The sequence below is a fragment of the Ochotona princeps genome, chromosome 16 (genome assembly GCF_030435755.1).
Source record: "Ochotona princeps isolate mOchPri1 chromosome 16, mOchPri1.hap1, whole genome shotgun sequence".
In the NCBI taxonomy this organism is placed as follows: Eukaryota; Metazoa; Chordata; class Mammalia; order Lagomorpha; family Ochotonidae; genus Ochotona; species Ochotona princeps.
The window spans coordinates 29,908,069-29,934,626 of record NC_080847.1 but is presented as its reverse complement, the minus strand read 5'-3'; the positions used below and the strand labels follow the sequence as shown (position 1 = coordinate 29,934,626).

Below are 26,558 nucleotides of genomic sequence, written 5' to 3'. Positions count from 1 at the left end.
GACGGGAGGCCCAGGCCCTGTTGGATTGTAAATCTTTCTAGGTGATGCTGGTGTGCAGCCGAGCCTGAGAAGCAGTGGCAGAGCACATCACAGATCCCCAGAAAATGACCAAGGGATGTTTCATGGACTGACCTGAGTCCAGATGTAAACTCAAATTTTGTAAATTTTTTTTTTGTTTTTGGATTTCATTAGCTAGCATAACAAGATGCCTCATTTAGCAAACTTAAAAAATTCTGCTTGGGACCGATGGTGATCATGTTGAGGATGACAATGACGACAGTGATGATGATAAAACCTGGAACAAATTTCCTCTTGCATTGTTGGGCTCAGCACCAGGCAACCATTCTCCACTAAGAAATCAGGTCAAGCCCAGTTCAATCTTTGCAAATTCTTTTCTTCCACAACAGTTTCCTTGCCAGTCATCCCACATGGGGACTCTTTATAAGACAATGGGCTTCCTGCACCAGTGGAGCAGGCTCCCTGGGCATAACCCAGTTCCTCCCCGTCCCCAAGGCCACAGTTTATAAAAAGCTCACTGAATTTGTCATCACGAGGAACTTTTGGACACAACCATGTTCTTTTCTTAATGAGGCCTGGTTCCTAGGGAGTAGCTGGGACACAGCCTTTGGCTTAAAGCATCTTTGCAAGCACTTGTTGCTAGTTGTTTGGGTACTAATGGGGCTGGAATTATGGTTTCCTTTCCTTCTGGAGTGAGATGTTCTGCTCCAGTCCTAGTATCACTCTACACCCCGCCCATGACCTTGGATTCACATGGATGGTGAGAGAGCGGGACTTGAGACAACCTCTTTCACTGTGAAGTGATTCCCACAGCGATAGCCCAAGCAGCCAGGAAGTGTATGTGGGATCCTTCGACCCTCTAAGGCAGATCTGATTTGAGAGGCCTGCTGGTTTTGAGCCAAAGGAGATCTGAAGTGCAAAAACTGAGCATTTTTGCTCTTACGAAGCCCAACTTCCCTTTAAATCCACAAGGAACTAGGATAGCTTCAAGCAGATCAAGGAGAGAAGGGCTTGCTTGGGTGGTACTTGCTTGGAGGACCACACAGAGAACATGTTGGGAAAGAGTCAAAGAATCAAGAGATGGGGAGCAGACTTACAGCCAGATTGAATTCAGTATCAGAGTAACACGAAGAGGTGACCATCTACCAACGTGTCCACAGAGGAAGCATGTGGCAGAAGACCCAGTTTTTCAGCAGGCTAGACCCGTTATACTTTTGGGGTCTTGGGATGCTCGGAGAGATGGGGAAGCTTAGAGAAAAGGGGAAATGGGTAAGGCTAGAGTAGCTTTTCTTCCATGGAAAAGTGCAAGGAAATGCAGGAAGATCAGTGGGCCGAGTGGGAGGATCTTATCAAATGGCTGCCTGATTGTATCAAACAGCTGCCAGATGCAAAAGGTCTATTGAAATGTTTGGGCGTGGGAGGCAGTGTGAGGGCTCAGTGGCTAAATCCTCATCTTGCAGGCACTGACTTGTTCTGCTTCCCAGACAGTTCCGTGCTTGTGGCCTGGGAAAGCAGTAGCGCATTACCTAAAGCCATGGGATCCTACATCCATGTGGGACACCTGGAAGAAGCTCCTCACTTCAGATCAGCTCAGCTTCAGCCATTGCAGTCACTCAGGGAATAAACCAGCAGACAGAAGATCTTCGTCTCTCCATCTCTCTATAAAATCTCTTTCCAATAAAAATGAATGAATCTTAAGAGAAAGAAAGAAAAAAGGAAGGAAGGAAGGAAGGAAGGAAGGAAGGAAGGAAGGAAGGAAGGAAGGAAGGGAGGGAGGGAGGGAGGGAGGAAGGAAGGAAGAAGAATGAGTGAAGCTTTTGGGGGAGACTGCATTTGGGAATTTTACTGGGAGAGCCAGACTTGTGGTCTTGTCCTGTTGCAGGGCACAAGCGAGATCATGCCAGACAAGATTAAAATGTATTAAGCAGTCTTTATTGACTAAGCTTGGTGCTAACAGGGTCCACTAGAAATTAGCAAATACAAGTCCATATGCCAATTCAGTCTGAATTGAAACACTGAGAGGAAGTAATGGCCATTACTCTGGAGTTCATCCGGTAAACTGAAGACCTGTGTTCTAGCTTCCCCAGCAATTTAAGTTATTCTAAGGGATGTGCAGCAAACAACCTGGACACACTTATAAAGCCACAAACATTTATCTTTTCCTGCCTTCTCTGCCAACATCCCATTATTGTTAGACCTCAACTTTCCTGGAACTCTAGAAAGTACACAAATTAGACATGCAAAGCATCTTAACATGTGCGTCTTCACTGACTCGCCCAAGCAGTGAACAGAGGGTGAGAAATACGGACATACAGGGGCCGTGCTTAGGGTCTGCCTGTCCTGGATCTATCTGAGAGAAGCAGGGAGCAAGCAGGTACTGGGGAGGCCAAGAGTTGGAGTGTTAGAGTGATGGAAACACCCGGGAGAGCAAGCCCCTCCCTATCATGGCCCTTTATGGGGGCTTGTGAGGGGAGTAGTTACACAACAATGCAATACCGCCCCCTCTCAGGTTCCAGGTGACAATAGGTGAGCATCACAGGTGGGCAGAAGGGGTCACATAGGTGAGAGGGGTGTCTCCCAAGCTTGTAGGTAGCTGCCCACCCCACAACAGTCCCATCAGAAGGTATAGATGAGGGCAATGTGGTGACCAAGAGCTTTAGTGGTCTGTGTTCACTGATCATTGGAAATCAATTTCACCTTCTGGCTTCAGTTTTCACATCTGTAAAAATGGGACAATAAAAATTTGGTAGTAATAGCCTTAGGAAGTTCTGAATGTGGTTGGAGGAGAAAATGGTGTGAACTATGGCCCTGGAAGGCCTATGTGGTTGCTGTGTGAGAACAACACTGACCCAAATCTTTGTCCCCCACAGACTAGCTTCTAGTTGCTGTGGTCTAGGTTTTGGGCCAAATGTTTATTTCCCAAGTTCCAATCCCCTTACTTAGAAATCAGTTTAAGCATAGGCACTGACGTAACTGGAGCAAGGGGTAAGGTCTGTTCAGAGGTTAAAGTGGGCTCCGCTCAGGGGGAGTGAGCCAGAGAGCACAGGGGTAAGGGGGTGGGATTACTACCTCTTGTTGTTAGAGTTAGCCTGCAGGAAGCAAGAGAGTTCAGGGGAGGGGGAGGCCAAGAGCCCCAGAGGTGAAGAGAAAAAGTCAATGGAGGAAACCGACCAAAAGGGCAAGCCCCTCCCTGCACAGGTTTTAATAGGGCTTAAGACCAGAATGTCTGTATCACAACACAACACTACTCCCCCAAGTCCCAGGTAATGATGGGTGCACACTCCCTGATGCATGGGTGGGCAAAACAACAACAACAACAAAAAAACCAAGGTTAGACAGGCAGGGAGGTGTGGTTTCCAGACTAATGATCCCTGAACCAGCTGCCTGCCTAGACCATACCAGTTTCACTGGCCAATGGAGAGTAATGGGTAGCCCTTTTGCCTTCAATTCATAGGATATACCCCCATGTTAGTCAGGATTCAAAGAGCAGGGCTGATGCTGCTCTAAGCCTTCCAAAGAAGTAGTCTCACAGGGGAGACTGGAGTTAGAACAGACAATCTGTATTTGCTGAGGGCTGGAAGGATAGTGGGAAGAGATAATTCTGCAGGGGCTACTGGGTCGCATCCAAAGTAGGTCAGGGCTATTGGGTAGAGAACAACTGGGGGGAGCTAAAAGCATGGAGAGACGCAGCCGCTGGCAGAGACACCACAGTAAGTAGAGAGAATTGGGAAGACAGTCCCAGGCCTTTCTCTGCCTCTCCTCCAGGAGCAAGGGAGCCTGGCAGCTGTAGTTTCCTGTAACACCAGGTAAGTTAGAGAATGCAGATAGGCAGGTGGTAAACATCACCCCCTTCCACACTGCCTAGTGCATGTCCCTCTCTGGGAGCCAGCACAGAATTCTCATCTGAGAAGGACCAGAAGGACCTGCGTAAATGGAGTTAAGAGTTAGGTCCTGGGGACACCTCCACCCCAAGGCTGTTCTGTTGGGATGCAGAATACCACAAAGAGCATGAAGGAAAATGCTGCAGGGAGCACGGAATAAGATTGGCTTGTTGGCATTCTTTCTTTCTTTCTTCTTTTTTCTTTTTTTTTTCCTAGCAAGTGCCTCGGATCTTTTGTTATCAATTTAAGTTTGTTTGGTTTTATTTTTCCTGCCCACATTCTCAACACATTTGGCAGATTAATTTAAGCCAAATCTTTAGGTTCCCAAGGGACTAATCCATGCTTTCTGACTCTGAACAAAAGACAAGTCTTAATTTCTTATCACCAGACTAGCACAACTTGGTGAGTTAAAAGCTTGGAGTGTTGCCTGACTTGGAGTGTTACCACCTGAAGGGGTGGTAGCAACAGCCTTCTCCACAGCCCCGGCCCCTTCCTCCCTCTGGTGCCCAGCCGGGGGCAGATGCACCACCGGGGACCCAGTTCCACTTGCGGGTAGATGAAATGAACAGTTCGTGGGCTGCAATGGTCTCCCAACTTACATCTAAACTTTAGAATCTGGGGCCCTCCAGCAGAAGAAAATCATGCCAGAAGCTTCCCATACGGGTTGAGAGGCAGTGCTAGATATGCAAAGCAAACATGAGATTAAGGAAGAAAGACCCCAACTTCTCCCTCTTCTTATCCTTGAAATCTGGAGCAAGAAGCAAGATAAAACCAGAAGTGAAATGTTTGACCTTCCACCAATGTCCCCCTCTTTTCGTCTGCCGCTCACACCTATACACACTCACACTCACACTGAAACTCATACACTCACACATACTTGCTTACATTCACACACTCATATACACATATTTGTACTCACACAATTACACTCACTCAAATGTACTCACACATTTCACACATACATGTATACTCACAAAGCTCATATTCACATATTCATATACACATGCACACACGTACATACTTGTGTACATACATGCATTCATACTCAGACACTCACACTCAGGTACACCCGCATTTATAGTCACACACATCCACGTACACTCACACAAACACATTTTCACATAGCTGATGGGCAGTGGCCAATGTAGGTGGGTAACAAGCTTGTCCCCTATACTGGGCCTGCTTCGAATGTGAGTCCTCACCCTTCAGGTGCAGCGTGTAGCACATCACACTCCACAAAAACCCTCCTGCACTACCAGAAGGAGACGGCACGAGTCTTTTTAAGCTGTCAGACTGAAAGGCAGAGCCACCTTGATGATGTCAGGAAACTCAACATTTGAGCCGAATGGAAAATGGCTGGGTACTTTTTTCTCAGCCATTCTGTTCGACCAGGATTAATGCCAGGCAGGGGAAGTCATCAGGCAACACGGTGCTGGCTGTGTTATAAAATAAGATCATTTTATAGCTGAAAAATCTAAGGGTTCCTAACCATCCAAATATAGGTATGTCATAATGTTGGCAGAGGACATTGAAGCAGCAAGGAGGGAAGCTGGCCATGTGCACACAGCCGGACCTGCGCAGGGGTGCAGAGCCGTGTCCTCAAACCCTCAGCGTGGGCTGGGAGGCCTCCCTTTACACACACACACACACACACACACACACACAGAGAGAGAGAGAGAGAGAGAGAGAGAGAGAGAGAGAGAGAGGCTGGGTTCATTCCCTGATCATTTGCTTCACGCTCAGCACTTGGTGGCCTCTTCTATGCAGGATGGGATAAAACGCTTGAAAGGTAAGTGTTCCCAGGCTCTGCTGAGCCCTACTCACTAATGAACATCCTGGGTACAGCTGTGCTCTACCCTCTGTGGAGGCTGATCAGCACTTCAAACTCAGAACTTGCAGAAGTGAAGAGAAAGGGGAATATCCCTGCAGGCCTACAGAGCAGGGCGTGGAAGACTTGGCCTTTGCAGGTAGTCGAGGAACAACAGTAAATGCTTGAAACACAGGAACCAAATGAGAGAAGAAGAGAACCACCTGAGAGAGAAGATGGTAGCAGACCAGGATTAGCTGGTGTCTGGGCATGCCCTCCATGGTGTTGGAGTGTCTATGGCAAGAGCAGGAGTGCTCGCTCAGAAATTGCTTGGCTGGATTCTTTTGACCTCATGATCATCTTGTGGCTGAGTTTTGTGGATCAGAGTTTAACAGGCTGCACAGATGTATGCCCACAACCTGAGCCCAGCCACAACAGGTGTGGTTAATGACCAACAGAAACGGACAGGGGGACTCCAGCCCTGCGCACGAAAGCTGTCCTCCTCTGTCTCCTCCCATCCTTGTTCCTCACATCTACTTCACTGTGGTCTTCTGATTTCTCCGTAGTTCTATTCTGAACCCTGCACTCACTTCCACTTTGAACTTGAGAACAGAAGTCACCTTCAGTGCAGTCCCTGGCAAACTGATTTGTGACTTTCTGGCTTCCCCTGTCCTAAATCTTCAGGGTGCACATCAGTCAGTCTGGCTTAAGTGCCTGAGGAAAGCTACATGGCTCTCTCCCAGTAGACAGAACTCCTATGGACTGAGACACGGGAATGAGCTGTAGGTCTCAGCCTAGGGGAAATGTTGATAAGAACTATGAGCCTTGGAATTTCCCAGTGAGACAATTAGATGTGTAAACAGAAAGCTGGGGAGGGCCCTGGGTAAATTAGAAAGTATAGGGAAGGTACAGAAATGTAATTTTCTGGCCAACAGCCAAGTTATTAATGATGTAACAAAGTCAATAGTGCATGGACCCCCTGTGACCTTACCACACAGAACTACTGTTCTTCCTTGTGTTTTAAAGGTCACTTCTCCCTTGGCTGATTCGTTTCCAAGGTGAGCTGCAATTTCCTAGACCTCAAGAGCTCACCTTGTGCGGTGTCTTCAGCCACCATCCCCTTCTTATACCTGAAGGCTAGAACCAAATAAAAGCCAGGTTTGCTTGAAGTTGTGATATAACCTTGGGTTGGTTCTTGTTGGCTTATTCGCGTTTCCAGATCTTGCTTTTCCACTGGTTTGGCATTGCCTACCCAAGCCTGGCACCGTGCTGTGCCGACAGCGACTGTCTCTGCCCTCAAGAGGTCCCAGTGCAGTGGGGAGCACAGAGAGGTTGGCAGAGAAGGCTGAAATGTTGGGGAGGGTTGCAGGGGATGGGGCAAAGGAGTGGGGAAAGACTCAGGAAAGAGCGGTGCCTGAGATGACTTGAAAGGATGTGAGGGAAGTAAGTGATGCTCTGAGCATCCTCAGCCCCATGACCTCACTCATGGAACCTTCTTTACCTGGCATACCTGTGCACTTCCTCCAAAGATCAGCTCACAGTGTAGACCACCGCTGTAGACCCTTTCCTCCCCTTCCATGCTACACCCATCTAGAATCAAGCTTTCTGGCTTCTCCAGGGTAACTCTGAACCCAACGCAATAAAACTTCTCACATCATCCTTATAATATAATCGTAAATCTGGCACCCAGGTAGAACTCACTCATCTTGGCAACTGCAGGGTGTAGCACAACATCCAAAAAGCACAGTAACTGCTCAGTGCTTGTTGTGTTTAAAAATTTGAATCTTACAGCAGTTTACTGAAGTCCTGATGCTGCTGCCCTAGGTGTCAGCTTAGACAATGACCGATGCTTGTAGCTGCTCACAAAGCCTCTGTCTTCCCTCCACACAACCAGAAACATCGCTTCCCACTCATACCAACCTATTCTATTCGGGTCCTAGTAAGCAGAGGAAAGGGATTCCTGTCATGCTAAACAGGAGCTGGGGTGATGGAGGCTCTTCCCTTAGAAAATTCCCTCAGGCCCAAGTGGAGAAAGAGATGTAGGGAGGGGTTGTCACTGCTTCTAGCACATCAATCTCTGCTGACATGTGTCTCCACAGAAGCTGAATTCCTAAGGGAATTACAAAGCTCCCTCCCCTGACAACCAACAAGAGGCTGGGAGCAGTAGAAAGGAGAGCAGAGATGATGAAGAAGGACTCTGTTGCAGGTAGGCATCCCTCCTCTGGCCCTTCTCGATCCCAGATGGAGAAAAGTAGCACCAGTGAGGGAAGGCTGCCAACTGACCCGAGATCCCCCTGTCCCGGCTCCAGCTCATTCATGAAACTGTGAATTCCCAACTGTAGGAAACACCTGTGTCACATGCACGTTACTGGGAAATGCTTACTGCTGCTACCCAGCTCCTCCTGGCCGTCTTCCCCCGGGGGAGTTACCGCCACCATCAAGGAACTGCACACATGGCACAGGTGCCAGAAGCCACCTGGGCAGAGCTTCTCTGGTACTGCTGGGCCAATGTCCCCCTTTCTTCCCCAGTGGAAATCTGCCCCAGGGACTCCCCCTTACACACAGCTGCAGCACACATCTACACTACAGCATCATAGTCTTTGCTGTCTTCATGTTCAAATCCCCCTTTGCTCTCACCCTCATTCTTGTCCCTGGTGCCAATCCCTTGAATCACTGCAGTGTGTTCATGTTTTCAGTTAATCAGAGAGCCCATCTCTGAGTGGCTGTCACCGAAGGCATCAAGAACATACTATAGGTACCCATTTTTCAAAGTCCTTCTCCTTCCCCCCCCCCCACAGCAGTTGTCCTCTGGATTGTTTATCTGCTCCCAGCTTGGGCTCACTCACAGAAGGCATTCTAACTGGTTTTCTGCTCAGGTTGAGTGACACAGTGCACATGTATGTTAACAGTAGTGCCTTCACTAATCCTGCTTATGCTATGCACTTGGATTCAGAAGCTGCACCAATGCCTGAGGGAGGGAAAAGGCTGAGGCATGGCTCAGCACTGGAGTTCATGTTGAAACTGAACCCTTATGATGTCAATGCACAGCCCAGCCTAGGTTTGTCTCCCTCAGCCCAAGGTGTTCTTGCTTGTCCTCTACAGCAAGGAATTCAGGGAGACGCACAGCTGACCCTACACGGTTCTAGTAGCAATATTCAAGAGTCATTTGCTTCTGCAATGGATAAAAACACTGATGACCAAAATTATCCAGAGGAGAATTCCATTTCAGGCAGACTATAACCACCACCTTCATGTAACCCCCAGACCAGCTGGAGCTCACTCTAACCAGCATCAACTCTGTAAAGACTGACCAATCACAGGAAGGTCATGAGCTCCTCTGATGAACCAGGAACTTGAACATGAGCTGATGGCGCAACTCCCAGCCCCCAAATTCCTTCAGCCCCAACTCCTTAGGGAGCTTGGGAACTAGGTGACAACAGCCAGGCTCCTTGCTCGCCACTTTGCAATAAACACCTATTTTCATCCCGTGGTCAGTGATTGACTTTTCTGTGCATTCGATGTGTGGACCCTGTTTGGGGGTTCTACAGCACCACCTTCAACTAACTTGGGGTGTTGTTTGGCAACAGTGTCTCTGCTTTCTTTCACTCCTCCAACCCCATGAGGCCTTTTCACTGGTATGCATTTCTTTTTACAACTTTCTCTTCTGAGCTCACACGGCTGGCTGCAGCCTCCTTCCCAGCAGTGACTGGGTTTTCCCTGTGCATCCTCAGGGCCTTTTGGACATGCTTGCCTTACTGTGCATTTGGCTAATCAAGCCATCCAACCCTATCCTCCTCCATGTCCCAGGTGATAAGAGGACAGAGGAAGACAAGAGTCCCCAGAGAATGCTGTGGGGCAGAGGAGCCCTAATATCCTCTGCATGTCTTTGTCTCTCTCCTCGGCATTTCTTCCCTTTAGCTTCCCAAGGGCACCTAAGCATTCTTTGGACACTGCACATGCCTCATAAAGGAAACTAAAGTGAGTTTAGCTTGAGCTGAAGCGTGGTCCAGTTCTGTAGCCATAATTGTGACTAGCAACCCTATTGTAACCCTGTAGGATCTCTATGGCCATTGCACAGTAACTCTATAGAATCCCTTTAGCAACCAGAGTGTCACCATATTAGGGGCACTAAGAGACTGCAGTTGAAACAGGAAACCAACAAAGGTGTCCAAGGCCATGCCCTGCTGTGTCCGGGACTCAGCCTTTGTACATGAATCTGCTGAGTCAGTGCGAGGACAGACGCACTGCTTCCCACTGAAAGCTCTGGGGTCTCGCCCCTTCGTTCGAGGATCCTGGTTTCGTGAACGAACACTGACTCTAGAAGGGGTGTGTGGACAATTTCTTCCAATTTTGTGTTGTTTGAAAATTGTAGATAAGGGCTCGGCAGCGTGGCCTAGTGGCTAAGGTCCTCGCCTTGATCCCATATGGCTGCTGGTTCTAATCCCGGCAGCTCCACTTCCTCTCTATCTCTCCTCCTCTCAGTATATCTGACTTTGTAATAAAAATAAAATAAATATTTAAAAAAAAAAAAAAAAAAAAAAAAAGAAAATTGTAGATAAAAGAGGGTCATCTATTTTATGTTTTATCTTATTTATTGGAAAGGCAGATTTACAGTGAGAAAAATCTTCTGTCTGCTGGTTCACTCCCCAGATAATCGCAATGGCTGGAGCTGAGTCAATCTGAAGCCTGGAGCTTCTCCCAGGTCTTCCACTTGGGTGCAGGGTCCCAAAGTTTTGGCCCATTCTCTGCTGTCTTTCCCCCGGTCACAAGCAGAGAGCTGGATGGGAGGTGGAGCATCTGGGACAGTAACTGGTGCCCATATGCTACACTGGCACATGCAAGGTGAGAGTTTAGCCACTGAGCCATCATACCGGGCCCAAGGAAGATCACGATTCAATCAACTGCTGCAATTGCAAAAGGACGTTGAAGATGTAGATGTACCCACAGACTGTGAGGGGCCTTGAAAAACTCAAGATTCTTGGGCATGTTGCTTATCCTGCCTTTGTTCCTCATGGTCTCCATCCGCTCTGGCTGCAGTTACAAAGCACGAGGCAACATGTAAGTTACAGAAGCATGTCACTCAAGAGTGTTGGAGACTGTGAAGACCAAGGTCAAGGTGCCAGAGGATTCAGAGTATGTTGACAGCCTGTTCCTCACAATGGCTCCCGTGCCACCCACGGTAGGGACTGTCAGCAAACTCCTTGGACCTTTTCCACAAAGGCAGCATCCTGCATATGAGGGCTTCATCCTCATGACCTAATCCCTCCGAAGGTACCACCTCTGCTTTTTTAAAGGCTTATTTTATTTATTTCGAAATGGAAAGAGAGAGAAAGAGCGATTTGTTCGTTCTTCTCCCCAATAGCCACAATGGCAGGGGGCTGGACCAGGCCAAAACCAGTAGCAAGAAACTCCATAAGGGTCTCCATATGGATAGCAGGGGCCCAGGTAGGTGGGCCATCATCTGTTGCTTTCCAAATGCATCAGCAGGGAGCTGGGTGAGAAGTAGTAATAGCCAGGACTCAGACTGGCACTCCAGGGATAGTACTGGGCATCACAGACAACTTGACTTCCCATACCTTGTCACAGGCCCCCAAAGTCCCACATCTTACCAAGATAAGGCACTCAGGATTAGATCCTATACTTGCAATTGGGAGTGACACAAATATACAGACAGTAGCACTGAATGCTCCCACCAGAAAAATGTGGAAAACAAGAGATGTACTGTTGAGAGGGAAATGAACAAATTCAAGTAAAACTCCTTAAGATAGTCTCTGCGTTCCACCAGCATTACACAGGGTAAAGGATAGGAACAGCGCTCCCTGGGGCCTCAGCTCCCTGGTTTGGGTTAAACTCTTGGGTTGGGCTCAACCTGGCCTAAGCTAAGCCATGGGTGTCACAACTTTTGCAGCACCACACAATTGTGACAACTATAGTGGGCCTGGTCTAGGTCTCAGGCTCACCCTGGAGACACTGGGTAGAGTTTTTACCGCCTGATACACCTGGGTGCTAGGATAGAGTGGCCGGGATCCCTACAGAGGGACCTGCAACTGGTAACAATGAGCTGGAGCATGGATTTCTTCTGACCTAACTCCTCATGTCAGAATTCCCAGAAGCTGACATTGTGACAAGGGTTGCTAGGCTTGGAGTGATGGAAACAGTGTTGTAAGAGGTACAGGGAAGTCCTACAGGGGAAGGAAAGAGCTCAGGAAGGAGACAATTTCAGGCTGAGCCCACTAGGCAACTGGCAAGTGTGCATTTCCCACCACAGACAAGGTGCTGGTACCCATGAGCTCAGCACAGCCCTCAGCAGAATGGAAATCTCTAGCTGCTTCCACCCTGCTAGTGTGTGGGTATTATGGCTCCAGCAGGAGGGAAAAGGGGGCCTGGGGAAGAGAAGCCACAGATCCAGCTGCTGGTAGCCAAAGCACTTTAAGGCTGGGAAGGGACCACCTCCCAGAGCTCATGCGTTTTTCTTGCCAGTATACTCCCTTCTCCCGGCAATTTGGACAGCAACACACCTGGTTCTACAAGGTCCACATCAGAGAAAGTTGGGCATCTGCTTAGGGCTGTGGCACCATTAAGAGCACTTGCCAAGGAACCCACGTGGTAGCCAAACCATACATGCTTTCTGCACAGCAGCCTCACTCTCTCCCAAGTGCTGGAGATATGCAGATGACCTTGAATTTGCCAACTGTAGTGTTGAGGACAAGCAATTTGTACAGATGCACCAGAGGGTACTTGGCTCTCCAGAGGATCTCACTGCATGCTCAGCAAAGAGCAGTCAGGGGCACTGTGAATTGCAGGGGGCTGTGTGTCTCCAGCAGTGCTAGTCACAGGATGCTTGGTCCTGTCCCTGGAGGGGTGCCATTTCTCTTCCCCGTGGCTTAGTTGACTCTGCAGCAGCAGGAGTCCCAAGATTCTCAGTCCCTTTCCCATCCAGCTCCCTGCCTGTGGCCTAGGAGGCCAGTGGAGGACAGCCCAAAGTCTTGGGATCCTGCACCCATGTGGGAGACCTGCAAGAAGCTCCTGGCTTCTGGCTTTAGATTGGCTCAGCTCCAGCCATTGAGGCCAGTTGGGGAAAGAATCATTGGATGGAAGATCTTCCTCTATGTCTCTCCTCCTCTATGTGTATCAGCCTTTGCAATAAAAATAAATTATCTAAAAAAGAATAGGAAGAAGAAGAAAAAGAAGAAGAAGAAACGCCAGTCCAGGATGGGCATGAGAAGACATACACGCTTACAACTCACTGAGGGAATGCAGGGAGGGTCAGAAGAAGGGAGCTGACATATCCAGCCACAAGACTGAGCCGTGAAGACACTGTGCAACCCAAGCCCATCAGGAGAGGACCAACGTGAGACCATTCTCCTTAGAGGCAGCACCACCAATAAATATATGGAATTAGATAGTAGCCTGAGGAGCAGGGATGGAAACCTCATGGCTGTAGATTGGAAAGATGAAAAAGATCTGGATAGTGGCGAATCTTTGTATTTAATGCCACTGAGCTTTACATGTAAAATAGTTAAAGAGCTAAGTCTGGCGCTATACTTTATGGTAACAAACAGTGCATTTGCTGTTATGGCCTGTACCCTATGATGGAATCCCTGGCTTAGGTTCCTGGCCCTGCTCCAGCTTCCTGCTAATAAAGATCCCGGGAGGTAGCAGGTTGTGGCTCCAATGATGGTGGCATCCCTGCCTCCCCCATGGGAAACCTGGATTGAGCTCCCAAATTCCAGATTCAGCTTCCACCCAAACCCTTGCCATTGTAGGCATTTAGGAGCAAGCCAGTGAATTGGAGCACACTCCTTCTATCTTATTTTCTTCCTCTTTTCTCTAACTCTCGAGTAATTATTTTTTTAAACTATGAAACTGCCACCAACCAAACCTAGTTATCTTTGAGTATATATTTTTGGGCAGGTGAAATAGGCCCAGTACTGCAAGGGCCTCTTGGGCTGAAGGCAAAGGTCAGACTGGCAGAGCTGTGTTTGGGGCTAAAATGGAAAGTACTGACCTGACGGCCCTTGAATGACAGCCCTGCGAGGGACAGCTTTTCAGCAGGAGCCATGAGCTTGCACATCAGGCAGGGACTCTGCAGAAATCAGCATGTGTTTCAAGAATTGAGTGCCCCATTTAGCCTCACCCAGCAGTGACCTTCCACACGGGACCCAAAGAAAAGCGATTTCTTTGATTGTCCATCTAACCCCACCACGACCTCCTGCATTTTTCGATTCATTTTAAATCATGCTGTACTGACCAAAGTGATTCCAGCTCTCTGCAAAGAACATTTCACATTTTTTAAACCAAAAATTCTGGGTCATTTTTCAGATGTGTTCACTTGAATGACAAGAATAAAATCTGTGAGTCCTTTCTGAGTCTTTCTGATCTTGGGCTATAGGGAGTGAAGGTGAGCGAAACAGCCAGAATTTGCATGGAGGTTCAGGAAGAGATGAGAATTATAAACTCTGCTGGACTTGGCTCACTAGCCTAACAGCTAAAGCCCCCACCTTGTTTACTCTGGGATCCCATATGGGCCCTGGTTCTAATCCCAGCTGCCCTGCTTCCCATCCAACTCCACGCTTGTGGCCTGGGAAAGTGGTCAAGGACGGCCCAAAGCCTTGGGCCTTTTCTCCCGCATGGGAGACCTGCAAGAAGCTCCTGGCTCCTGGCTTCAGATCAGCTCAGTTTCAGACATTGCAGCCACTTGGGGAGTGAATCAATGGACAGGAGATCTTCTTCTCTGTCTCTCCTCCTTCTTTCTGTATATCTGACCTTAAATCTTGAAAGAGAAAGAAAGAAAGAAAGAAAGACAGACAGAAAGACTCTGCTTACAGTCAGTTGTAGATCCACGCACTTTGAGCTCAGACACATGGGGGAACTCCTGGGGCTGGATGGAGTTGACTTTCACTCAAGTCAAAACCCCTCACATCATCCCAGAAAGCAGAAAGGTGTGCATCTTGTACATTGCCCACAACCCAACTCAAGTTGTGGCTTCAACAGGAAAGCGTTGGGTGCTGTGGCAAGATGGGAAGTCTGCGGGGTGGGGCTATGAGCCAGCAACACAACGTCCTGAGCCAGAGTTTGTTCTCCATCTATTTTCCCTTCTTTCCATGGACCTCAAGAAAGTTTCGAACACTGCACAGAAACCTAGCAATGGGAAGAAACCCCTGCCAGCACCCACTCCAGCGGCCAGCAGACTGTCCTGTCCCAGGAGTCCTATCACAATCTGATATCTAAAGCCAGGAATCAGCAGATGTATGTGTGAAACACCAGTACACCCTCCATGGCTGTATCTGCTTGAATTCATCAGATGTTGCCATTTGTGCATGCTGCAGGTGTAAATTTCTTCAGCATTAACGGTGCTTATCTTCAGGTATGGCTGGAGAGGGGCAGGTGCATGACCAAGACTCAGAGAGTAAGAGGGAGGGGCATTGAATAGAACCTTTGTCCTGTGCTATGTCTACAGTTTAACATAGGTACTAGGGAGTTAGCATGGGGACCAGGAAATATCAGGGACCTCAGGTATTAAGGCAGCAAACCTGGCCAGAAATTCTGTGCTGCCCTCAGCAGACCTACATAGGAACCCACTGGACTTGCCATCTGTTTTCCTTTTGAAATGTCACCGCTTGTTACAGCATTCATTCCCAGGGCTACCCGATCCATTACAGCAAACCATGAAGGACACGGTAAACAATCGTGATTCTATAATACTGAGTCGGGGAGACAGAGATAGAGATCTGAGAGAAGAAGCCGTGCAGAAACTACAACATCCTGAGTTAAATAATTGTAGGAGAGCATTTCAGGGTAGTTTAATTTCCTATTAGATTTTAATGACCAATAAAGAAGATATAAAAATGTCATTTACAGAGCTACTCTGGCATTTTGTTTTCCTGGTTATTCTAACACATCAATTGAACATATAAGATGATTTAAAAAAAAAACAACTTTTTTTTCAGCCAACACTGTAATCCATCTTTCAGGCTGCGGATCCGTGTGGTTACTGCTTGTCATGCAGTCGAGGCAGACGTGAACAGCGGTTAAGCAAGCAGAGAATTCTGCTTTTCTTCCTGTTAAAAGCAAGGCCAGGAAACCCTTGCAAATGCCATCCTTGGGCATTTTGCCTGTTCTGTTTGCTTTGACCAGCTTTCAGTGCAAAGTTACAGCATTTCCATTCTCAGGCGGTACAATGGTATTAGCAGGGACACATGAGGGACCCTTGTGGGAGTTAGGAAGTAAGGGCCAGTTTTTAAATCCACTGACTTCATCTTCTGTTCAGAATCAGCCCAAATTCACCAAATGAGGAGAGGTGGCAAGAACTACGGGCAAGGTAGGGGATAGCACTGTGGCCTCGGCTGCCTGTACCCCCAAATGGGAGGTGGCAACCTGTCCAGGTGACAGCTCTTGCTGCTGCAACACTCAGCCAACATCCCATATATCCTCCTTCTCCTGTAAACTCAGCTGTAGGGAGTTTACAATTGGACTTCTGCTGCTAGCAACATCGCAAATGCAGAATCTGGCTTTTCAGCAAGGACCTCAGGTTTGTCGAACTCAATCACCTAAAAGTCAGAGAAGAAGAAATGAAATTTCCAGAAAACACCCACCCACTAGAAAGCCCAAACCACAGGGAGGTAAAGCTGACACGAGCTTCCAGCACCTTCCCGTTTTCCATGACGAGGACCCGGTCACAGTTGAGAACCGTGTTCAAGCGGTGGGCAATGGTCAGCACGGTGCAGCCTTTGAAGGCATCCTTGATGGTGCTCTGGACGAGTGTGTCCGTCTTGGAGTCCATAGACGCAGTGGCTTCATCTAGGAGAATGATCTGTTGGAGAAGGGAATGCTCTACATGTCACACTGAGCCAAAGCTGTACTGAGAGGTAAATTCATAGTTTCAGTTCTACTTAGAAGAAGAAAAGCTGAAAAGTAATGAGCTAAGTCTTGCAAAGAATGAAAGTCCCATCATATCACCTTCCCCTTCCTCTGAAGGACTTGCTGGAGGAAGGAGCTTAGCTATATACTTTTTATGCCTCTTGGTAAATGGGTTATTCTAACCATCTAGACAGGCTGGAAGAAACCCTACACAGTTGCTAGGGTGAATCAGCCTAAGCCAAAAAGAACAGCACTGCCATTTGCTTTCCTATCATTGTCTCTAAGAAATTACCATGAGTTTAGAGACTGAAAGCCATATTTATTAACCGACAACCCTAAGAGTCAGAAGCCCTAAAACCAAGGCACTGGTTTTTAGGGCCACATTCCTTCTCTGAGCTCTCAGCAATAAACTTTTCCCTGACCTTTTCTGGCCTCCAGAAACCTCCTGAATTGCATGGCCCGTGACCCCTTCCTGACACCACATCTCCTTCTCTCCCATGACTCTCCCTGCTGTAATCACTTGAGGCTGTAACTCTCAAGTCTGTAACTCTTGTGTGGAAGTTTCCATGTTATCAGGAGGTGGGACATCTTTTTGAAGGGAAAGGGGATTAGTCTGCCTGCCCCAGCCCCGTTTGATACAGCAAATCAAAGAGCTTGACCTCTGCTCAGCCTCTGTCTAGCTGCTTGACTCCCTCCACCCACTCCAGGATCTATTTCCTGGCTAGAGAAAGGAGAACGTGTCTTATCATGGGCACAAGATACACAGACACAACCCCTGAGTGGCATTACAGCAGGTTCCCTTTCCACTGTCCTTAGCATGTCAAGCACAATGGGTTTCACCTTCATGGGGTCCCTGTAGATTTCCACAGCAACAGCAGAGGACCGCTGGAAACCAACAAGCAAGGTGGCTAAGTCCCTAAGAGACCAAAGTGTCCATCTCACAATGTCCACAGGAGAGCATCCCGGTGGCCTTCTCCAGTGTCCTGGGTCCTGCTTATCAGGACTCAGAACTGCTCAGGGACAAAGTGGGGAAATTGCAAAGGCAGAATTGCCAAAGTCATCCTAAAGAAAATATGGAAACCAGACCTCCCGGCAGAGGAGAACCTCAGGGGAGCAAGGCGCCGCCACCAGAAATAGCTGTGATTTTTCCATTTTTACTCTTGTGTTAGTCTTAAGAAACAAAAACATGACTGTTTCTTAAGTGGCTCAATCGTCATCTTTACTGAAAGACAAACCAGTGGCTCTACCTCCCCTCTGGAGGAGCACCACAGGAAATAGTCACAATTTGACAAATTCGCTTTTTGTGTTGTCTCCTTACCTTTGAATTACGGAGAAGCGCCCGGGCCATACAGAGCAGCTGGCGTTCCCCTACGGAGAAGTTTTCCCCATTTTCTGTGACTTCTGCCTGTAATTTTTCTGGGAGTTTCATTATCTATAAATATAAAAAAAAAAAGCAGAGAAAGCAGCGCATTGATGCTGATGATCTATATAATGGTTCTGCCTCGTTCCTGTTGATGGCCTCCTCTTGTGAATTCATCCGCTGGCTTTATTTTACTGTGGGAAAGAAGGCACAAAACAACAATCATTTTGACACTGCAAACAGGCACGGCTTGAGCAAGGGCTGGAGAGGAGGCAGACTTGCATAATTTAAAATCACAGTTGGACCCGTGGAACCCTGTGGACCACTCACCAAGGAGTACCAATCAGGCACTGCTAGCTGCAATGAACACACAGCCAAGTGGCAACAGCACCGGGGTCGCTACCCCCATAACAAAACAGTGACAGGATGCAAGAATTTTCTGGTCATCAAGAGAGGAAAAGGCAAGTTGGGGTCTGATACAGCTGCAAGAACAAGTCATAACATCTGAGGGAGAGGCTCACATGGGTGCCAAGTCTTGGAAGAGATGAGCCATTCAGGCTGCAGAGGTGGGGCTGTTGGCCTGCTGAGCCCTACTGAGGTTGCAGCACCTCCAGGGCAGGCCCCTCCCAAACAGTCCCTCACTTTCCTCTGAATTTTCTGTTGTGATCTACTAGTGTGCTCCAACAGCTCTGGAATTAGGGTTCAGGTCACAATCTATAGCTCAACAGCCTGGACCTGTTACTTCTGAGTTTAAGTTCTGCATCTCTAAGTCAAGGGACAAGAGTGCCAACCTCAGAGGACTGCTGTGAGGCCAACTGATGCAACGTATGCACGTGTGGAGCTCATGATGGACCATTGTAGATCCCTGAAGTAGTGTCTAGGGATGCTTTAATAAGAAGTCAGTGGGGTGTAGTGGGTAAGGCCATCTCCTGCAATGCCTGGCATCCTGAGTGGGTACTGGTTGGAATCCCAGCTGCTCTACCCCAGCCCTGGTTTCCTACTAAAGATGGCCTTGGAAAGCAGCAGAGGATGGCCCAAGAACTTGAACCCCTGCACCCACATGGGAAATCTAGAAGAAACTTTTGGCTCCTGGTTTCCGCCTGGCCCAGCCTTGGTCGTTGCAGATGTTTGGGGAGTGAATCAGTAGATAGAAGCTCTCTATCTCTATCTGTGTTGCTCTACCATCTGTAACTCTGCCTTTCAAATGAACAAAATAAGTCTTAAAAAATAAATAGCCAGTGAGGACTGCATCCTGCTGACACATAGGTGCCCACACCTGATGAGCATTGGCCCAAGCTTGTCTGCCACATTGTGCCTGGTGCAGCCCCAGAGACCTACCGTGTCTTTCATGAACGTTCTCTCCAGAACCTGCCAGAGCATCTCGTCGGTGTGACTCTCAAATGGGTCCAAGTTGTACCTGCAACAAAGGAAAAGCAGAGGGAGTTAGATTTCTGAAGGACCAGTAGGAGGGGCCAGGAGTTTCTGTAGCATGCAGGGGGACAACAGGAGGTGGTGAAGGGCCAGGACTACCAACTGCAGGCCATGAGCCCAAGCATCTGCAACACTCTAATGGAACAGAGAACTCCAGTGGGATAGGGAACTGCAACCAAGAGGCAGCGGCACCCAGCGAGGCACTGCAGACCTGTGCAGTGGAGCTGCACAGCCAAACTCTGGGCAGGGGGAGGGTGACAGCAATGTGCATATGTGGCCCTTCCACTCTGTTCCTTCAGCCTTCAGAGGCGAGAGGAGCTTTTGCAGTCCCCAGGGCCTCACCAAGGACTGAGGATGTCACAGCAGAATATGATCCTGATGTTTCAAGACCTAGTGTGCATTTATCGCAGGGCCAGCTCCACATCCAGGAAATATGGTTCCCCTGCTGCATTTGGTGCTCAGGGGGAGAAACAGTCCTCTCTCCTAAGGGCTGGCCACTGCATGAGGTTCATAGAGAAATTGGTTATCTCAAACTTTCTAAGCTGAACACAAAAAACTAAAGATACCTAAATGTGCACATGAGAAACATTTGATAACCTATAGAGGATCTCCAATCAGATTCACAGCTGAGTTCTCACCAGAAACCCTACAGGCTGGGAAAGAATAGACAGACATAATCCAGGTCTCAAAAAAAAGAAACTGCCAACCCAGAATACTATAATCAGCAAAGCTTTAATTTTTACATGAAGATGGAATAAAGAACTTTCAAAACAAGCAGAAACTGAAAGAACTTGTTTCTACCTAACCAGCCCTACAAATGATGTTTAAAGATATGCTACACACAGAAAATGAGAATAACACCCACCATAATCAAGAAGACAGAAGTAGAGAACATCCCAGGAAAGCCACCCCAACCCCCCCAAACACACACGAAACCCTGAACCAAACAATGGGAAAATCTGTATTAAAGTGATAGAACTAAATTGCTACTCAGCAATAACCCTGAAAACAAGGATCTAAACTCTGCAACTGAAAGATGTAGACAAGGTCCATCTATCTGCTTCAAGAAACACATCTCATCAACAAAGACACACATACTAAAAGCTAAAGGATTAAAACATGTTCTAAGCCAATGGGAAGAAAAAATGAGCTGGTATAGCCATTCTAATATTGGAAAAAATAGACTTTAACAAAATCCTCTAAAAGAAAAGAAGAAAGACTCTACAAAATGATCAAATGATACATTTAACAAAAAGAAACAACTTTAGTAAGTGTATATGCACCCAATGTGAGAGTACCTGGCTATATAAAACAATTGTTAACAAAGGGAGACATAGATAATAATAGTGCAAGACCTCAACACTCGCTCTCATCAATGGACAGATCAACGAGACAGAAATTCAACAAAGAAACAACAGAGCTTAACAGATGCTATGGGCCAAATGGACTTAATCGATATCTACAGAATATTTTATCCTACAGATGCAGAGTACATATTCTTTTCATCAGGGCATAAAACCTTCTTCAGGGTAGACCACACGATAGGGCATTAAGCAAGCCTGCATGTTAAGACTTCAAGCAAATTAACACAATCAAGGCAATACATGAAAAAATTCAAAGCCAGCATCAGATTGAACGGGGAGAAGCTGGATGCATTTTCACTAAGATCTGGAATCAATCAAGGAAGTCCACTCTCATCACTGCTCCTGAACATCAGACTGAAACTACTAGCCAGAGCTATCAAGCCAAAAAAAGAAATCAAAAGAACACAAATTAGAAAGGAGAAAGCCAAATTATCCCTATTTGTACAGGACATGATTCTCCACAGGGGAACCAAAGGCTCAACAGGAGACTATTGGAACTCATTAGAGAATTTAGCAAGTTCATAGCGTACAAAATTAATCATATCAACCAATAAACCAATCACTTTGGTATACACAAATAATATCTGAAAAAAAGCTTTACAGGATCAGTCTCATTCATAATAGAGGCAAAAAAAACCTTCAAATACCTTAGAAAAACTCAACCAAGGACATGAAAGATCTCTATCATGATGAAAACTACAAAACAGAAAAAAAGAAATAGAAGAAGACATCAAATCATGAAAAAATGTACCCACTTCTTGAATTGGTAGAATCATATCATTAAAATGTTCATATAACTGAAAGTCATCTACAGATACAATGCAATTCCAATCAAAACTCAACAACATTCTTCTCAGACCTAGAAAAAAATTGATGCTAAAATTCGTATGGAAATGCAAGAGACCTCAAATAGCTAAAGCTATCAAATGATAAAAAAAAAAAGGAGCTATCACAATAACAAACTCCATGATATACTACAAGGCAGTGATAACCAAAACAGTCTGGTACTGGCACAAAAAAGACCTGAAGACTAATGCAACAAAATAAACATCCCAGAAGTGATCCCCCACATCTACAACCAACTAATTTTTGGCAAATGAACCAAAAACAACCCAAGGAGGAAGAGTAGTCTCTTTAACAAATGGTGTTGGGAAAATTGGATATTTTATAATTTTTCCAATTGGAATGGATCAAGGATCTAAACATATGATCTGACACCATCAAATTACTAAGAAAAAACATCAGGAAAACTCTGGAAGACTCAGCTGTAGGCAAAGACTTCTTTGCGAAGCTCCCAAAGCACAGGCAATTAAAGCAAAAATAAACAAATGGGACTACATCAAACTAAGAAGTTTCTGTACTACAAGGGAAACAGTTAATAAACAAAGAGAAAGCCAACAGAAAGGGAGAAAATATTTGCAAGTTACACAACAAATAGAGGACTAACATCCAGGATTTACAAGAAACTCCAGACACTTAACAAGAGCAAAAGAAGTAACCCAGCTAAGAAATGGACAAAGGACATTTGAAGTGATACTTTCAAAAGCTGATATTAAAAAGGCTCATAAACACATTTCAAAAATGTTCAGTCTGCCTAGCTATCAGGGAAGTGCAAACAAAAAAACCACAATGAGGTTCCATCTAACTCCAATGAGAATGGTCTATATACAGAAGATCTGGTTTATTTACAGAAGACCTGGTCTATAAACAGAAATCAATAAATAACAACTATTAGCACGGCTATGGGGAAAAAGACACTCTGACGTACTGTTGGTAGGAATGTAAACTAGTACAACCGTTATGAAAGTCAGTATGGAGAGTGCACAGACAACTAAGAATTCATCTCCACACGATCCAGTTATACCACTTCTGCAAATATATCCAAATGAAATGAAATCTACATTCTAAAGAGTCACCTGCAATCCTACTTTTATAGCAGTACAATTCACACTAGCAAAGACATGGAACTAACTCAGATGCCTGTCAACAGAGCAATGGATGAAAAAAAAAGTGGTACAGCTACTCTAGGGAATACTACTCAGCCGTAAAAAAAGAATGGAATTTTATCATTTGCAACAAAATGGTCCACCTGGGAGCCGTTTTGCTTAGTGGAGCAAACCAGTTCCAAAAGCAGAAATATCACAAGTTCTCTGATATAAAGCAACCACTATGCGAAGAATGTGTATATGAACCATACAAGGGAGACTAGCACATGAGCAAGTATGAGCCTCTACTCCTAAACGAGTAAGACTGCCAATAAAACTTATAGACATATTTCTACATTACAATAGGAGGGTCTAACTTTAAATATCAGAAAGTTAAGTTTGTAATTTGCACTAAGGAACTATACTATTGTGATAACATGGGAGCAAATTGGGGGTTGGGGAACTCGGTAAGGCAAGAAGAGGAGGGGAAGGGGAAAGCCCTATGCCTACAAAACTGTATCATGGAAAACAATAAGTAAAAAACAGAAGTTGAAGAAGGAGGAGAAGAAGGAGGAGAAAGAGGGGAAGGAAAAGGAGGAGCCAAGAAAGAAGGAGGAGGAAGCTGTGGTTCTCACTTCACACTTGACCTCAGCCCCTGACACGAAGCTGCAGCCCTGCTGGCGTGCAGCTGTCCAGCTTCTGCTTGCTCCCTGGTAGGAAGCAATCATCACACAAGTGGCCACAAATGGGGGGGAAATCACTTATTCAGCGTGCAAAGTGGGGTGCTTCTGACAGTGTCTGCTGGGAAGCCTGGTAAGATACACAGATAAAACAGGGCTGTCTAGGACCTGTGAGGAGCAAGCATCTCAGCGATTGACAACTTAATGTGGAAGCAGTAAATCTCAGGGTCCACCTCCCAGCCCTGTCCCCCATCTCCCTGAGTTGGGTCAGCCCCATGCTGGTCATGCTGTGCTGGTCTGATTTCACTATGCAAAAATAGGAATACGCAATGAGCAAAAAACAGCTACCTTACTGTACCTACAAACAGGACAGGGTCCTGGGGGATCACAGTCAGCTTCGTTCTGAGGTCTTCCAAACCCACGGAGCAGATGTCCACGGCGTCGATGAGGATGGTGCCGCCTGCCGGCTCCACTAGGCGGAACAGCGCCATACCTAGCGAGGACTTCCCTGGGAACCGCACGAGCAAGGGAGACCGGGAACACAACTCCACATCAGTTCCAACTTGTGTCCGTCACAGCCAAGTGGGTCATTACAGGCATTTTTAAGGCAGTGAAACAAATAGCTCCTGACAGGCAGGGATTCCTGGTTCTGGGCTTGCCTGAAACCACCCTAACACAGTTATCCTTCCCCATCCTGCGCTGTCCCTGCAGGGACCCCCTCAGCCAGCACCCATCCTCTTTCACCAAAATGAATATCATCCAATCAATTCCAAAACTGCTGCTGGGTGTTAGCTCCCAACTCCCTCCACTGCTCAACCTGAGATCCTAATTTACAGGATAGAGATCTGAGGGGAGATAGCAGTCAGTCCCACAGGCACGTGGTGCTTCTCTGTTGTGGTTTAATAAGCAGCATGCTCTGGGGATGTATAGAACGCAACCTAAAGAAACGACAGCAGAGGGGCTGGCACTGCGATGCAGCCATAAAACTGCTGTCTGCAACACGGGATGCTGGATTGTATCTTGGCCCCCCACTTCCGGTCTAGCTCCCTGATAATGGCCTGGGAGCCCAGCAGAAGATGGCCTAAGCCCTTGGATCGCTGCCGTTCACGTGAGAGACCCAAAATGAATCTCCTGGGTTCAACCTGGCCCAGCCCTCTGTAGGAGTGAACCGGCAGGTGGAAGATCTCTCTTTCTTTTGCCCTCCTCTCTCTGAATCTCTTTCAAAACAAAAACAAGTACATTTTTTAAAGAAAGAAAGAAGCAAGAGCAGAGCTGGTGGTGCTCACCGGAGCCTGTTCTTCCCACAATGCCCACGGTCTGCCCACTCTCAATGTGCAAGTTCAGCCCGTCGAGGACCAGCGGGGTGTTCTCTCTGTACCGCATCTGATAGTCTTTGAAGGTTATCTCCCCACGGCTGGGCCAGTCCTGGGGACAGGGCCCTGCTTTAAGGGGATGAGTGCACTCAGGAACACAGGTCTGAAAAGCAGAGTGTAACAGTGAGTTGCCCCTAATTCTTCCTTGCATTCCATATATTCACTTCCACAACCCTAGGCACTGGGGTGCAGACCAGTGAGGACACTCCAACACCAGTGTGCATGTCCCATTACAAACAAGAAAAAAAAAATAATGGAAATGAAGACAACAGGCAAGGTGGCAGACAACAGGCGGGGTGGAGGACGATAAGCAGGGTGGCGGATGGCATCTGTGGGGATGTGGCACTGGCGCCTAGACCAGAAGTGCTGAGAGGACGTGGCCAACAGAAAATTTGAGTCTAGAGCCTTGGAGGCAGCAGTCACAGCTGGTGCAAAGGGCCTGAGGTTTGGGAGACTAGAAAGAAAAGCCCTGGAGCTTAGTGAACACAGTATGGCTGCTCGACAGGAAGTAAGAGACAGCTCCCGTGGGGACCAAGGGAACCTGGGCACCTGGCCTGGAGAGGTCAGACTAGGCTCGGAGACCTGCAGGATTGGAGGTGTTGTGGGGATGGAGGTGGGAAGGTGATGAGAATGCAGGACACCCAGCTCAGGTCAGTGGCTAAGGGGCACCTGCATCTCCTAAGAGGCCCAGCAATGCAGTCTGTCTAATGAGAGCAGCAGCTTGGCTTGGTTTTAAGGCTGAATCTGCCTCTTCAGTTAGGAGGTTCCTGTTAACTGTCCAGAAAAGAGAGCCCATGTGCTCCTTGGGGCGCCTGATGAGCCCCTTCTCTGGCTGATCAGAACCTCAATTGGCTGAGAAAACGACCTGCACCCTGGGAGTTGTTTGTGTTAAGCTCCTAGAAGATTCAGAATTGAGAATACAGGTTTAGGAGGAGGAAAGACCACAGCAGTAGCTTTCTTAATTGGAGGAGTATTTGGTGCAGTATTTCTAATATTAATAAAATCTGGGATTGTGGTTCTGTCTCATTTAAAATGTATAATTGCATCATTGGTTGAAACACAACTTTAAGCCAAAAACTTATTGTTGGTGTAGGGCGTTGAAATGTCATTTATACAAGTAGGAAGCTTTGTTTGTGAAATCTGATCATTGAGGTACTTAAAAAAGCGAACTGAATGTATTAAACTTCAAAATGCAGTCCAAAATGTCTCATAGTGTTTAATGACGTTTGCAGATAGAGCCAAACACCATTTACAGGTCCTTCGCAGTGACTACCAGAACCAGCGGGACTTCCTTACAAAGACTAGCAGGATCTGCAAGCGGAATAGAAAGGCTTCTAAGAAAGTGTAACATCGTGCCTCTTTCTCTTTCAGCTTACAGCTTTGGCCGATCAAGTTCTAACTTTTGGCAACCAAAGCAAGCCACTCACCTGCCCTTTGTATACATAAAAACTACCCCGAAGGAACATTCATTGTTAAGGATTTAGACTGTCTTATAAACACAATTTAAGAACAGGGGTAACCAGCACAACTTCGGGTTTTTTTTTTCCCCCAACATCTCTTTGTACATCTGAAGAAATCAAATATTATTCTGCAATCTACAGGGTCACTGTGTCCCCTTGTGCTCATGCGCCAACTTCTTACCAACATGTATTCCCTTAGCAGCTCCACTGAGGTGAATTTGGCTTGGGTCTCAGTTCCTGTTCGCACACACACTTGGAGCAGCCCGCTGAGCTGTTGGCAAGGAACAGCCTGTCACTCAGAGCCCTTTCCTTTCTCAGCTCTGCAGTGCCACCCCTCAGGGGACAGCCCTGGAGAATCCCCCTTCCCCTGCTTCACTTGGAACCTCACAAAAAGGAAGC

At 47.0% G+C, this 26,558-nt stretch overlaps 1 protein-coding gene across 11 annotated transcripts in view; it reads right to left on the bottom strand.

The window, feature by feature from the left end:
- Window positions 1–15,505: 15,505 nt before the first annotated feature.
- Window positions 15,506–26,558, bottom strand: part of ABCC12 (ATP binding cassette subfamily C member 12) — a 62,934-nt gene continuing 51,881 nt past the window's right edge. For 4 of the 11 annotated variants that reach the window (XM_058674696.1, XM_058674699.1, XM_058674697.1 and 1 more), the window contains 7 exons: window positions 26,341–26,430; window positions 24,613–24,802; window positions 23,675–23,834; window positions 19,265–19,343; window positions 17,885–17,998; window positions 16,340–16,519; window positions 15,506–16,256 (listed from right to left, as the gene is read on the bottom strand). In XM_058674696.1, coding sequence (XP_058530679.1) covers window positions 16,170–16,256; window positions 16,340–16,519; window positions 17,885–17,998; window positions 19,265–19,343; window positions 23,675–23,834; window positions 24,613–24,802; window positions 26,341–26,430 — 900 coding nt within the window. In that variant the 3' untranslated portion in view covers window positions 15,506–16,169. Of the gene's footprint in view, window positions 16,257–16,339; window positions 16,520–17,884; window positions 18,121–18,256; window positions 18,409–19,264; window positions 19,344–23,674; window positions 23,835–24,612; window positions 24,803–26,340; window positions 26,431–26,558 lie in introns of those variants that run through there. The other 7 variants (XM_036492563.2, XM_058674698.1, XR_009246818.1 and 4 more) reach the window with 7 other exon arrangements.